The following is a 10,904-nucleotide window of genomic DNA, read 5'->3' as shown; positions in this document are numbered from 1 at the left end:
CGCTGCAAGTCAGCCATCGCAAATTGGCTTTGTCGGCTATTTTTAGATTCGCGGGAATTGCAGATGAAGCACCTCTGCGGCCTTGACTTGCCACTTAAAACGCCCTTAAAAGGGGCTATTTTAATTTTGCACAACAGCTTAATATTCGTGATAGCTTAATTTGGAATAGCCAATATTGATTGCATATAATAAAAAATCAGAAAATGTAATAGGTTGATTGCATTTAATAACAATACGAAATAATTTACTATTTATTTAGGTATTTCCGTTTCTAAGTCGATAACAACAAAATTAATTTAAACCATAAATCTGTCATGCATTATAACATAAGCCAATTTTAGATTTCTTTTCAGCTCAGTAGGGGGTATACACTGGTTATAAATATGCCAAAAATACAATTCTTGTATAAAATAAAACACAAATATATTTTGGTATTCGCGACGAAATTTTTTATTATAAATTTTCCAGCAGGGTATTGAAGTCAGTTTTCCTTTTTGTTTTATAAATAACCAAGGGTCTGTGTAACTTAATCCTTTTCAGGGAGCTTAATTTCTGACAGACTTACAAATCTTCACATGCGGTTTGGACACTCCAATAATAAAAATATTTCCATTTTATAATTTTGAATTTTAGCTTTTTGTTTCGCGGATTCCAAACTTTACATTTACTTGATATGAAATGGTTACTATATGAAAAAGCCAGTGGATGGGTTCAAGAATGGTGTGCAACATGTCCGGATTCTAGTGTAAAAATCGGGTTTGGATGGTTGATGGATTGGGATTTACTTTAAAATCGTTGATTGATGATTTAGGATTCTGCTTAGTATCGTTGATGGTTTATAGTTCGCTTTAGATCGTTGATGGTTAAGAATTCGCCTTATGATCGTTGATGGTTATGAATAAGTTTTAAGATATTTGATGACTAAGGAATATCTTTGTGATCGTTGCTTGTTTTGAATTCTTCTTATAATCATTGATGTTTAAGAATTCGCCTAAGGATCATCTACTTCTTCTTGGCCTTGCCCTTTTTACCTTTACCCTTTTTGCCCTTTTTCTTCTTCTTGCCCCCAGCGAGCATTTCCTCGGAAACATAGGTTTCCGTAGTGACTTTACTAACCGGCAAGGTTACGGGTTGTTTGGGAGTCCTTAACTCGATCTCAATGGTGTTCTTCTTGTGTTGCGATTTGGCCTTACTCCCCAGTTTCACCAGGAACACATCGCTATCCGTCTCTTCGCAAGTTTTGTAGCATACCTAAATGAAAAATGAATAACAAGTTGATTTTAAATAGTCTATAATTAGTAGAAATTAAAAAATCGCTAATAATCAAAACAATCTCACGAATGACCTTCGCAAAATCATTAAATGAAATCAATTTTATGTGACAGAGAAAAAGAAAGTTGACTCGTGGGATAATGCAACGGCACTTGTTTGATCAGGGAACAAAAAAAAACCTAATTTGCAAGTAGGTGGTTAAAACATCTATTACATCTCTTATGCGATTACCATAAATAAAAACACATGGAAAGCTGAAGCGGATTTACCACCGCAAAACGAAAAAGAGTGCTCCACATTTGGAGCTGGCAGATGTTATGCAACTGCCCCACAATTGAGGCAATTGAAAGCCTTCCACCGACTTCCCGAAGCTGCAGAAGTTGCAGAAGTTGCACCACCTGCATCGGCATTTAGAGGGGCCAAGTCACGGCCTGAAAGCGATCACACATTCCGCATTCGCACACGTAACCAGCGATCCCAAAAAAAGGAATGCGGAGGCGATCAGTGATTACAGTGATTTAAGATTAAACATTCTTGAAATATGGTTTTTTTGCGGGCCAATAACTACTTTTATTAAATGCATACTAGTTTTTCAATATAGAAATAAATATCAAACAAAATAAAGGCAAGTTGTTGATTAAATTAAAAATTAAAATTGATGGAAAAATTAATTTTGTTTGCCATGTACAATTTTCTAGTAAGAATTAAGTTGTTAAAGTAACTGAAATTTTAAGAACTTTTTATAAGTATTATATATTTATGCGGCTTATCAAAACCAAAATTTGTAATTTTATACACAACCTAAAAAGTATTTGAATAACAGAACATTTTTAAAACAAAACTATAATCTTAAACAAACTCTATAAATATGATGGTTAAAGAAAATTTTTCAACTTAAATAAATCAAATATATCATTAAAATATTTTAGCAACATAAAATGTATTGAAAGTCGTTCCTGACATTCCAAAGTTTTTAAACTGAAACTCACCTCTATGCCCTTGCGCCTGGTGTCCAGATTGACCCCCTTCATGGTCTGCATGATGTCCTTGCCCTCGACCTGCATGCAGCAGGATCGCTGATTCTGGGCGGGGCACTGGGCGGGCACAATGCGATCGGTTCCGCCGCACAGCCGCTGGCGATAACAGTCGACCTTGGCCTCCTGGAGGTCACAGGCCTCCTTGATCTTCGAGAAGGGCACGTAGTAGTTGTCCGTCTCGCAGGCATCGTTGCCCGAGTACTTGATGTTGGCCCGCACCTTCGGAATGTTCGGGTGATTGATGATCCTGCCCCCGGTTCTGCGCTTAATGTGGTTCCTGGCAAAGGCGCTGCGCTGCATCATCTCGTGCAGGCAGGACTCCTGCTTCGGTTCGCAATCGTTGGGATCCTGGCGATAGCAGGGATCATCATCCGCACCAAGATTGCCTTCATTTCCGTCCTGGACGCTCTCCACCTTATGGGTGTTCTTCAGGACTCTTATAGTCAATCCACTGCCATTTAAGCAGGCCTCGAACTCATCGTAGGCCTCCGGACCCGGATCCCGCCTTGTGGGTTGGATAAAACAAGGAGCTATCTCCGGACTGCAGTCGCAATCGCAGGCGCATTGGCAACAGCCATCGCAATCATCAACAGCTGTGGGTTATGCAACAGATTAGGAAGGATTACTCATTGGTGTCGCTTAAAATTTGTAAATATTTGATATAAATATCTATTATAATTAATATACATATACTTACGCTCATTCATTGGCTTGAGCATCTCATCCAAGATCTTGAACTTGCAGTCGACCTTGGTCTTCTTGCCCTTCTTTCCCTTCCGCCCCTTCTTTTTAGCCATGTTGTGTGATTAACTACTGTATTTATATATATAACTATTCACTGGGTACTTCTGCAGATGTCTTAAGAGTTGCGTTGTATTCGAAAGGCCTTTAATTCTCAATTTTGATATTGTACTTCAACAACAAATGGCGCAATTTCCGCACAGCCCGTTTTCGCGCTGCAATAGAAAAGAAATTCCGATTTATTGAAACCGCTTTATAATAATAGTGGTTAATAGAACTACGCGTACTACTCTTTTGTTTTGTTTAGTTTTCAAAGTCCATCCAAAGCTCGCGTAACGATAACGAAATAATTTAATTTTTGTTTATTTTGTGCGGTAGACAACATTTCCCGTATGAATTATAAAAGGGAATGCCAACCGAGTAATGATCGTTTACCCCCGTCTACTTGGTGTTACTAAAAGTGTTCAGATAAGTTTTGGAATAAATTAGTTGTGTTTATTTCAAGGCCTACTAAATATTCTTTTGTTACTTGAAAACAAAATTAGGGAAATTTTATTATAAAATATATCATTTTCGAATAAAAAATTCAATTGGCAGATTCCCGATAAAAATGTAACGATATAAGATCGACTTAATAGGATGGTCCAAATTTTGGAAATTTCTGACTCACCTTCATCGCAGGCCATGTTGTACTCTTCCTCGCGCCTGTTGCACTCGACAATCGGCTCCTTGTACCTCATTTTTCTGGTGGCCTGGAGGACACCATTGCAGACAGGATCGCATTCTTCGTAAAGGGCAGAAGGACTATTGTGGTCGCCCACGCAGTTAAGGGCACCACCTGCCTGTCGCTTCTTCTTGCCTTTGCCGTCCTTGTCCTTACCATCCTTATCCTTTTTGCCATCCATGTCCTTCTTGGGATCCTTGTTCGGCTTGTTCAAGAGTTCCGCCTCCAATTTCTCCTGGACAAAGCGGGGATATGGTGGAATGCCCCCACAGGGACCGCATTTCTGCAGCTTTTGTTCGATGGGCGACATGTTGCAGCGCCTTGTGGGCACAGTGGGACATTCTGGGAAAACAAGGATTCGATTTGCACATTTTCACATACATTTTTGACAATATAATTTATGAAACAACATTTTTAAATAGTAGTCAAATATCTTGTGGTATTGGGTACATCATTCACCATCTCACAAATGACAATATAAGTCTGTGCTTGTAGAGTTAAATAATTTTAATAGATTAGTCTTTGTTAAACACGGACTTAAATTGTACATTCTCCTATTTATTTAGTAGTAACATTTTGTTGATATATCTTTAGGTATTTGGAAACCAAACCATTATTTTTGTTACTTGGATAATTTGTAATTAAAATTAAATTGAACTGCAAAAATATTCAGGATATCCTTTTTTTTAAACATTACAAGCCATTTATTTAAAATGTAATTCGTAAAACTAGTCCTTAAATTACACATTTTTACATACGTCTTTTAAGATAAAAATTAAGATACATAAATGAACATTATTTTAAATTTAACATGGATAACAAAACAATAAAAATGGTCTGTATTTGTAGAGTTAAATAAACACATTGAAATTTACCTATTTATTAACTAGTACTTTTAATTTAATTGAAATTAAATACTTTATATAAATAAATTAAATTTTGATGTCCTGACTTTGCAATTTTATTTGATTATTAATGGCCTTTTAGTATGGTGACTCACCTCTGTCGAACTCGTCCTCACAGTAATCGCAGGGACACAGCTTGTTCAGGTTGCAGGAGTAGTATCGCAGGCACTTGGCCGGCGGCTCGATGCGCTTGGCACATGGGTCCACCATTGTGCAGCGACGACAAGGGGGCTGGGCACACGGACCCTTGCAGCACTTGTTCTTCTCCATGGGTCCACCGGTGGCAGTTCCCCCGGCACCGCAGCTAGGACCACAAGGATCACAGGGATCACAGGATGGCGGTGGACAGGGAGCAGGACATGGGCTGGCACCGCAGCCAGGAGGCGGTGGGCAGGGACCACAGGGTCCACAGCAGGGCTCCGGGCATTTGGGATTGCGGGAGCAGACCTTGCTGAAGGGAAAGGTGGACACTATGGCCGGACCATTGCAGACCAGTCTCAGGATCAGCACTATGTTGCCAGTCTGCATCTTGCAGAGATTGAACAGGGGCAGCAATCGCTTTGATAGCTCCGAAGTGGGACACCACTGCTCATGGCGTTCGTTTAGCTTCTCGTAGCAGGCACAGTTGTCCAGCAGACCCTTGCTATTGGGACCCTTCAGCTTAGGCAACTGGGCAATGTGACCCAGCATGGCCCCCTCCCACTCGGGATTCTCAATGTCGAAGGACTCCTTTACTCTATCGAAGATTGGCTTCACCTTCAGCTCCGACACTCCTATCAGAAACTTGCAGCTCTCCGTGCGTTTCTTGTACACATGCACCTGCAGCACATCCTTGTCCGTGATCGGGGAGTCCAGCGTGAACAGGGCACACTTTCCGCACTTGGGCGAACAGGGGTTAGCGCAGGTGCCCACCTCGCGATCGCAGAGATTCACGTAGACGGACGAGCGGAACGTGATCTCCGTGCAGGTGGGATACTCCTCCGGCGCACACATATTCTGTCGCGTGATCAGCAGGTCGTCCACCACAAACTCAAACATGTACAGAAAGTTTCCTGCAATTTTTGGTGGCTTCTCCGACTTCTCCATTTTCTCAGACATTATGCCGAATAAGAAACTATAACTTTAGCACCGATGCCAAAAGAAAATTTCCGCTAGCTTTTGGTTTTTGCAAAATTTATAATTTCCTCGCCCAAACACACGCACTTTTAAAATTTTGAGAAATAATTTAAAATTTTGATTTAGATTTTGAATTGGTGTCCAGACAGGGAGACTGTGGTGTTCGAACTGATGGTACGATTGGAGTTTCAAGGACTACTAGGGGATTGATTAGGAATTTTGGACATATTTTCAAAACGACTAACCAGAATTATAATAAAAATTAGATTTCTATTTTTAGCGAATATTTAAATTGGTTTTGTTAGTTAAAAATTAAGACATCACATTTTGATCTAATTTTAAGCATTTGAAACAAGAAAAGATACTATATGCTAATAGTTTTTCTTGTATTGTGATTTGTAACTTTTCTAAATAGTTGATATTTGTTTTTGTCTGTTAAAAACATTATGGATGGAAATTACCAAAATACCTATTTCCTCAAATTACTTTATAAAGTCGTAGGCTACATTTATACGGTCTTGCCTTAGGTTTGGAAGAAGTCTAATAAAAATATTTAAATCCAGAACAACGGACTACTATTAACATTTTATTACATTCCTTTCTTTATAGTAGTTGACCTTCCACAAGCTATTAAAAGACTTCAATTGATGTAAGAAGAGTGTAAAATACTTTATTTATGGTTATAAAATTTAATTGATCTACTATAGCAATTAATAGTAGGCAATCAGCGGCGTAGCCTTGTCAACACTTAAATCCTTGCAGCAGTTGCTCCTGCTTACTTCTTCTTAGTGATCACGGATTTGCAAGGATCACAGGGATCAATGGTCGATGAACAAGGAGCAGGCCATGTTTCTGTGCAGCGACAGCACGAAGAGCAGCAGGGGTCCTTGCATTTGGGAATGGAAACCACGGGAAACGAGGAGACCACTGAGGGACCATTGCACACCAATCTTAAGAGCAGGACTATGTTTCCCGTTTGCATCTTGCAGAGATTGAAGAGGGGCAGCATTCGCTTGGTTATCTCCGATGTGGGACACCAACTCTCCAGGCGCGCCTTATTCCTCTCATAGCAGTCACAATTGTTGGTCTTCTTGCAGGGACCCCTGATCCTGGGCAATCGCGAAACGTGCGTCATCACGTTCTCCTCCCAGTTTGTGTTTATCGAATCGAATTGCTGCTTCACCCTGTCGAAGATCGGCTTCATCGGCAGCTCCGTCAATCCGAGCAAGAACTTGCAGCTCTCCGTGCGTTTCTTGTACACATGTATATGCATCACATCCTCGTCCGTAAGCGGGGTATCCAGGTTGAACAGGACGCACTTCCCGGTCTTGGGTGAACAGGGACTAACACAGGTGCCATTCTCCCGATCACGGATGTTCAAGAAAATCGACCGAAAGGTGATCTCCGTGCAGGTGGGATATTCCTCAGGGGCACAAAAATTCGGGCGCGTAATCAGCAGGTCATCCACCACAAACTCCAACATGTACAGGAAGTTGTCTGCAAGTTTCGAAGACCTATCCGCTGCGTCCATTTCACTTTAAAAACCTTAAAAACTTAAAAGTTTACACTTAAAAATCTACACCACAAAGGATTTTTTTTGTTTTTTTTTATATATATGAAATAAATATGAATTTTGAAACCCTATACAATAACAACAAAATTTTGAGAGCAAAAAAAAATTTTTTTCAGATTTTAATTGCGCGCCTAAACAGAAAGACTGTGGTTTTCGAAATGACCGATATGAATTTATGTTCAAAGACTGCCTGGTATCTTGACTTGATTTCTAAAAACTGTAACTTGATATGTTAAGAAATACTATAGAATATTATTAAGAAGTCCTTACAATATAAAGCATAAAATTAAAGTCACTGATTGTTATTTTAAAAGTAATTTTATAAATTTCAGTTATGGCTATTATTTTAAAAGTCTTTTATAGCACCTATATTTTGAGAAATAAATTAAAATATAAATAAAATAATATCTATGTTTAACCTTTATTATTGAAGGCGCGTTTAAATTAAACAAGTGTGCATTAAAATAAAGCATTCTGGATATTTAAAACACTTTAACAATTTCCTTTATTTTTATATTAAAAGGACTTGAATTAATTTGTTATTTAAAATTGATTTTATAAAAATTATTTTAATGTTTTATTTCAAATAGTTTCAGTAAGCAATTTAAATAGATTTAATAACCTTTACATGTTTAGCATTGACAATCTTTCAAGCATGTCATAAACACGATTTTCTCGTATTCTTCTGTCTTCCATTGCAGTTCACCTCTAAAAGTAACTAAAAGACTCCGCTTGAGGTTTTCTAGCAATGCGTAAAATACTTTATTTAATGTCATAAAATGTTTCTACAAAAGTGATTGATCTACTTTGCAATTAATCGCAGTTAAGAAGCGGCGCCTTGACAACTCCATCCCCTCCCTTCCGAAAACCCATTCAAATCCATTTTCAAGCGCCTGAAGCTCGCCTAAGTGTTGTGTGTTTGTTTATAATAACTAACATGTTGTAGAAAGGAATGGATTTTGAGGCTTTAAAACTAAACAAAAACAGAATAAACAGAAAACAGAAAGCGGGGGGCTAGAAATTGAAAGGATTTCAAAACGATTACAGGAATTGGTTTACAATATATTTTCTGGGAGAAATGTGGCTGTGTTTATGCTGCAGAGGTATGCTTCCCAGTGACTCTGCTAGACGACACTAATGTCATAGCTCTCGAAAGGAGATGGGCGGAAAAAGCCGCGGCCACTGCACGAACTCGATGCCGTAGTGCAGGATTCCCGTGGCACTCACGACGATCATTGAGCCCCAAAAGAGCATGAACAGCAGGTTCTCCGTGCTGAACTCGGCCGGATAGGTCATGGTGATCATGAACATGGCCACGGCCATCAACAGCACCGAGGGGAAGGTGAAGAAGCGCCAGCCACGCTTCGAATCCAGCGGTGATGGCACGGCGCCACCCTCATTGTCGTTGATCAGATACTTGCCCAGGAACAGATCAACACCATCCTGCCGCTGGCCATCAGCGAAATTGTTCAGATAGTAACGCATCAGAGAGTTCTTGCCGTCCTGCAGAGCACCAGCCTTGGTCCGCTTGCCCGTCCTGGTGAAGTCCGTCTTGAGGGCGCACGTTCCCGAATATTGCAGCGACACCAGATCCGCATTGTCTGCCCACACGCCCTTAAAGCGGGTCTCAAAGATGGCGGAGGCCTGCTCCACTTGCTGACCCACGTGCAGCACGCCCAGCTTCTGGAGCACCGACGTCAGGGATCTGCGGGCCAGCATGCTCTGCACCACATTCGTGCGGTCCAGACAGTCGATGCAGTTCGTCCGGAAGACGCCCGTCTGCGTGGAAACAAGCTTGCCATCGTCGAAGACGTGATAGAAACCGAACTGATTCTGCTCGTAGGCCAGGCGATCGATGAGTATGTTGAGCCGGTCCCACCTCATCTTACGGCACTCGCTATGGAAGTCAAAGGATTCATAGCGCACTCGTTGATTGCCCATTTCCCGGATCAGACGAGCATACGTGGCTTCCAGTTCACCTTCGGCGCCCTTGTGGTCCACCAGATTCACAGCCACATTGTCGCCGTACAGCTGGATTTGTTCGTTGAAGTGGAGAGTGCAGGCAGCCAGGTGATCCTTTCCAGGGACCAAAACGGGTCGCGGTTTGTACCGCAGATTGGGCAGCTGGTGCCAGTGGAAGGGCATGCTGCCGCGCGTCTGCACGAAGCCCGTGAGCTGTCCGTTGAACTCCACGATCTGCTCGGTCTCCACAAAGTTGGCCACATGGCCCTGCTCGTCGCTGCCTCGGCAGAAGAGCCTTGTGCCCGCACGCTGCACAGATCGCCTGGTGACGATACTCCAGAAGAAGGTCTGACCGTTGATCTGGACCTGGTTGATGGACACAAAGCCCAGGACCAGTGGCAGCTGGAACTTCTCCATCTTGTCGCAGTTGAATTGTCGCAGCACATAGCCATTCCAAACGAATCGCTGCTCGGCCCGCTGCAGCAGTCCACCAGGTCGCTCTGGCCGGGATTGGGCCACTTCCCGCTGCCTCTGCAGTGAGTTGGTGAGGTCGTAGCGGTAGGAGAAGTAAAAGTACTTGGTGTCCAGTGTCTGTCGGAGCAGCCGCAAGTACGTCTCGTTCTCCTTGCGCTGAATGGCATTGGGAATGTAGGGTATGATGTCATAGCCGGCTAATCGCCACACAATCGAGCCATTGAGGACGCCGACGAAGAGCCGGTGGGTGGCGACCATGAGGTAGTCGCAGCTCAGCAAGTGTATGGTGCCGAGGACACCGCAAATCCGCCTGGTGGGCCGCAGATTGGCCAACTGACCTCCGCCCGCTGGCTGAACTCTGGTGACCTTATCGTGGCGCCCGATTACGAGCACCTCCTGCTCTCCGTTCGGCTCCACAATGAAGCTCTCCGGGGTGATGTACAGGTTCATGTCATCGTACACCTCGTTGGACTCCCTGCTCTCCATGATTTCCGCCGGCGGTGGTTGGCCCAAATTGAAGGCTGTATGGGTTAAGATTGGCCGAAACCAAAGAGTTAATAAATATAGGTGCTGCACCTGTGCTGCTTCTTGCACTCTCTGAAATCGGTTATAGCTCACTTTCTGAAATCGGGGATTTCCTCCTGTCGCTATCACACACGCACAGCACCAAAATCAGCCACAGCCTCAGGAGTTCTATTATTTCTTTATTGATTTAACACAGTTTGCGTTTCATCTGGTTTCTTTTTTTTAGCCACTACGTGTGTGATAGAGACGGGCGAATTCGCTAATAGCGATGTGCGTGTTGCGATAACAGCGAGATGGTCACACTGTACTTACCATCGTCTGGTGTTGCGCTCTGGCAGGTCATCCAATCTAACCAGGAAGGCATTTCTCTGTTTACTGCTTATGGCAGCATAATTTGGCTTCCAAACTTCAAATTTTTAGAATCCCATTTAAGTTTGGGATTTAAAACTTGTTATTTGACATCTCTATCAAAAAAAGTTAAGTGCCTTGGCAGCTCAATATTGATTATTGGTGTCTTGTAACTTATTTTTTAAAATTTGCCAAGGGACGAAAATCTCCTTAAAAATACCAAATAT

At 42.0% G+C, this 10,904-nt stretch overlaps 4 protein-coding genes across 5 annotated transcripts; all 4 read right to left on the bottom strand.

Moving 5' to 3' along the window:
• Positions 1 to 612: 612 nt before the first annotated feature.
• LOC128259152 (uncharacterized) lies at positions 613 to 3,148 on the bottom strand. The gene is made up of 3 exons (XM_052991349.1): positions 3,007 to 3,148; positions 2,262 to 2,902; positions 613 to 1,251 (listed from the first exon to the last, which is right to left on the bottom strand). Exons 1-3 carry the CDS (start codon positions 3,104 to 3,106, stop codon positions 1,003 to 1,005), a joined length of 990 nt encoding a protein of 329 aa, XP_052847309.1. The 5' UTR covers positions 3,107 to 3,148; the 3' UTR covers positions 613 to 1,002.
• Positions 3,127 to 5,983, bottom strand: LOC128259149 (uncharacterized). The gene is made up of 3 exons (XM_052991347.1): positions 4,775 to 5,983; positions 3,721 to 4,116; positions 3,127 to 3,265 (listed from the first exon to the last, which is right to left on the bottom strand). Exons 1-3 carry the CDS (start codon positions 5,775 to 5,777, stop codon positions 3,198 to 3,200), a joined length of 1,467 nt encoding a protein of 488 aa, XP_052847307.1. The 5' UTR covers positions 5,778 to 5,983; the 3' UTR covers positions 3,127 to 3,197.
• Positions 5,984 to 6,439: 456 nt separating this feature from the next.
• LOC128259114 (uncharacterized) lies at positions 6,440 to 7,497 on the bottom strand. The gene has a single exon (XM_052991301.1). The coding sequence runs from the start codon at positions 7,324 to 7,326 to the stop codon at positions 6,571 to 6,573; it is 756 nt and encodes a 251-aa protein (XP_052847261.1). The 5' UTR covers positions 7,327 to 7,497; the 3' UTR covers positions 6,440 to 6,570.
• A 603-nt stretch (positions 7,498 to 8,100) lies between these two features.
• On the bottom strand, positions 8,101 to 10,817 carry LOC128259228 (phosphatidylinositol-3-phosphatase SAC1). 2 transcript variants are annotated; one of them, XM_052991483.1, is made up of 2 exons: positions 10,642 to 10,817; positions 8,101 to 10,325 (listed from the first exon to the last, which is right to left on the bottom strand). In XM_052991483.1, the coding sequence occupies exons 1-2, from the start codon at positions 10,691 to 10,693 to the stop codon at positions 8,509 to 8,511; spliced, it is 1,869 nt and encodes a 622-aa protein (XP_052847443.1). In that variant the 5' UTR covers positions 10,694 to 10,817; the 3' UTR covers positions 8,101 to 8,508. The 2 variants fall into 2 exon arrangements, with proteins under 2 accessions (XP_052847443.1, XP_052847444.1); XM_052991484.1 differs by lacking the exon at positions 10,642 to 10,817 and adding an exon at positions 10,423 to 10,603.
• Positions 10,818 to 10,904: the final 87 nt, after the last annotated feature.

The sequence above is a fragment of the Drosophila gunungcola genome (assembly GCF_025200985.1).
Source record: "Drosophila gunungcola strain Sukarami chromosome 3L unlocalized genomic scaffold, Dgunungcola_SK_2 000005F, whole genome shotgun sequence".
Taxonomy (NCBI): domain Eukaryota; kingdom Metazoa; phylum Arthropoda; class Insecta; order Diptera; family Drosophilidae; genus Drosophila; species Drosophila gunungcola.
This window is presented reverse-complemented; position numbering and strand designations above follow the sequence as displayed.

What these genes read in the sequence shown, in the direction of transcription:
- LOC128259152 (XM_052991349.1), bottom strand. Translation starts at nt 3,106, where the DNA reads ATGGCTAAAAAGAAGGGGCGGAAGGGAAAGAAGGGCAAGAAGACCAAG. An exon ending in GCTCAAGCCAATGAATGAGC is followed by an intron (nt 2,903 to 3,006) that starts GTAAGTATATGT and finishes CATAACCCACAG; the next exon opens with CTGTTGATGATTGCGATGGC. An exon ending in CCAGGCGCAAGGGCATAGAG is followed by an intron (nt 1,252 to 2,261) that starts GTGAGTTTCAGT and finishes TTTTTCATTTAG; the next exon opens with GTATGCTACAAAACTTGCGA.
- LOC128259149 (XM_052991347.1), bottom strand. Translation starts at nt 5,777, where the DNA reads ATGTCTGAGAAAATGGAGAAGTCGGAGAAGCCACCAAAAATTGCAGGA. An exon ending in TGAGGACGAGTTCGACAGAG is followed by an intron (nt 4,117 to 4,774) that starts GTGAGTCACCAT and finishes TTGTTTTCCCAG; the next exon opens with AATGTCCCACTGTGCCCACA. An exon ending in CAACATGGCCTGCGATGAAG is followed by an intron (nt 3,266 to 3,720) that starts GTGAGTCAGAAA and finishes TTTCTATTGCAG; the next exon opens with CGCGAAAACGGGCTGTGCGG.
- LOC128259114 (XM_052991301.1), bottom strand. Translation starts at nt 7,326, where the DNA reads ATGGACGCAGCGGATAGGTCTTCGAAACTTGCAGACAACTTCCTGTAC.
- LOC128259228 (XM_052991483.1), bottom strand. Translation starts at nt 10,693, where the DNA reads ATGCCTTCCTGGTTAGATTGGATGACCTGCCAGAGCGCAACACCAGAC. An exon ending in GAGCGCAACACCAGACGATG is followed by an intron (nt 10,326 to 10,641) that starts GTAAGTACAGTG and finishes TAACCCATACAG; the next exon opens with CCTTCAATTTGGGCCAACCA.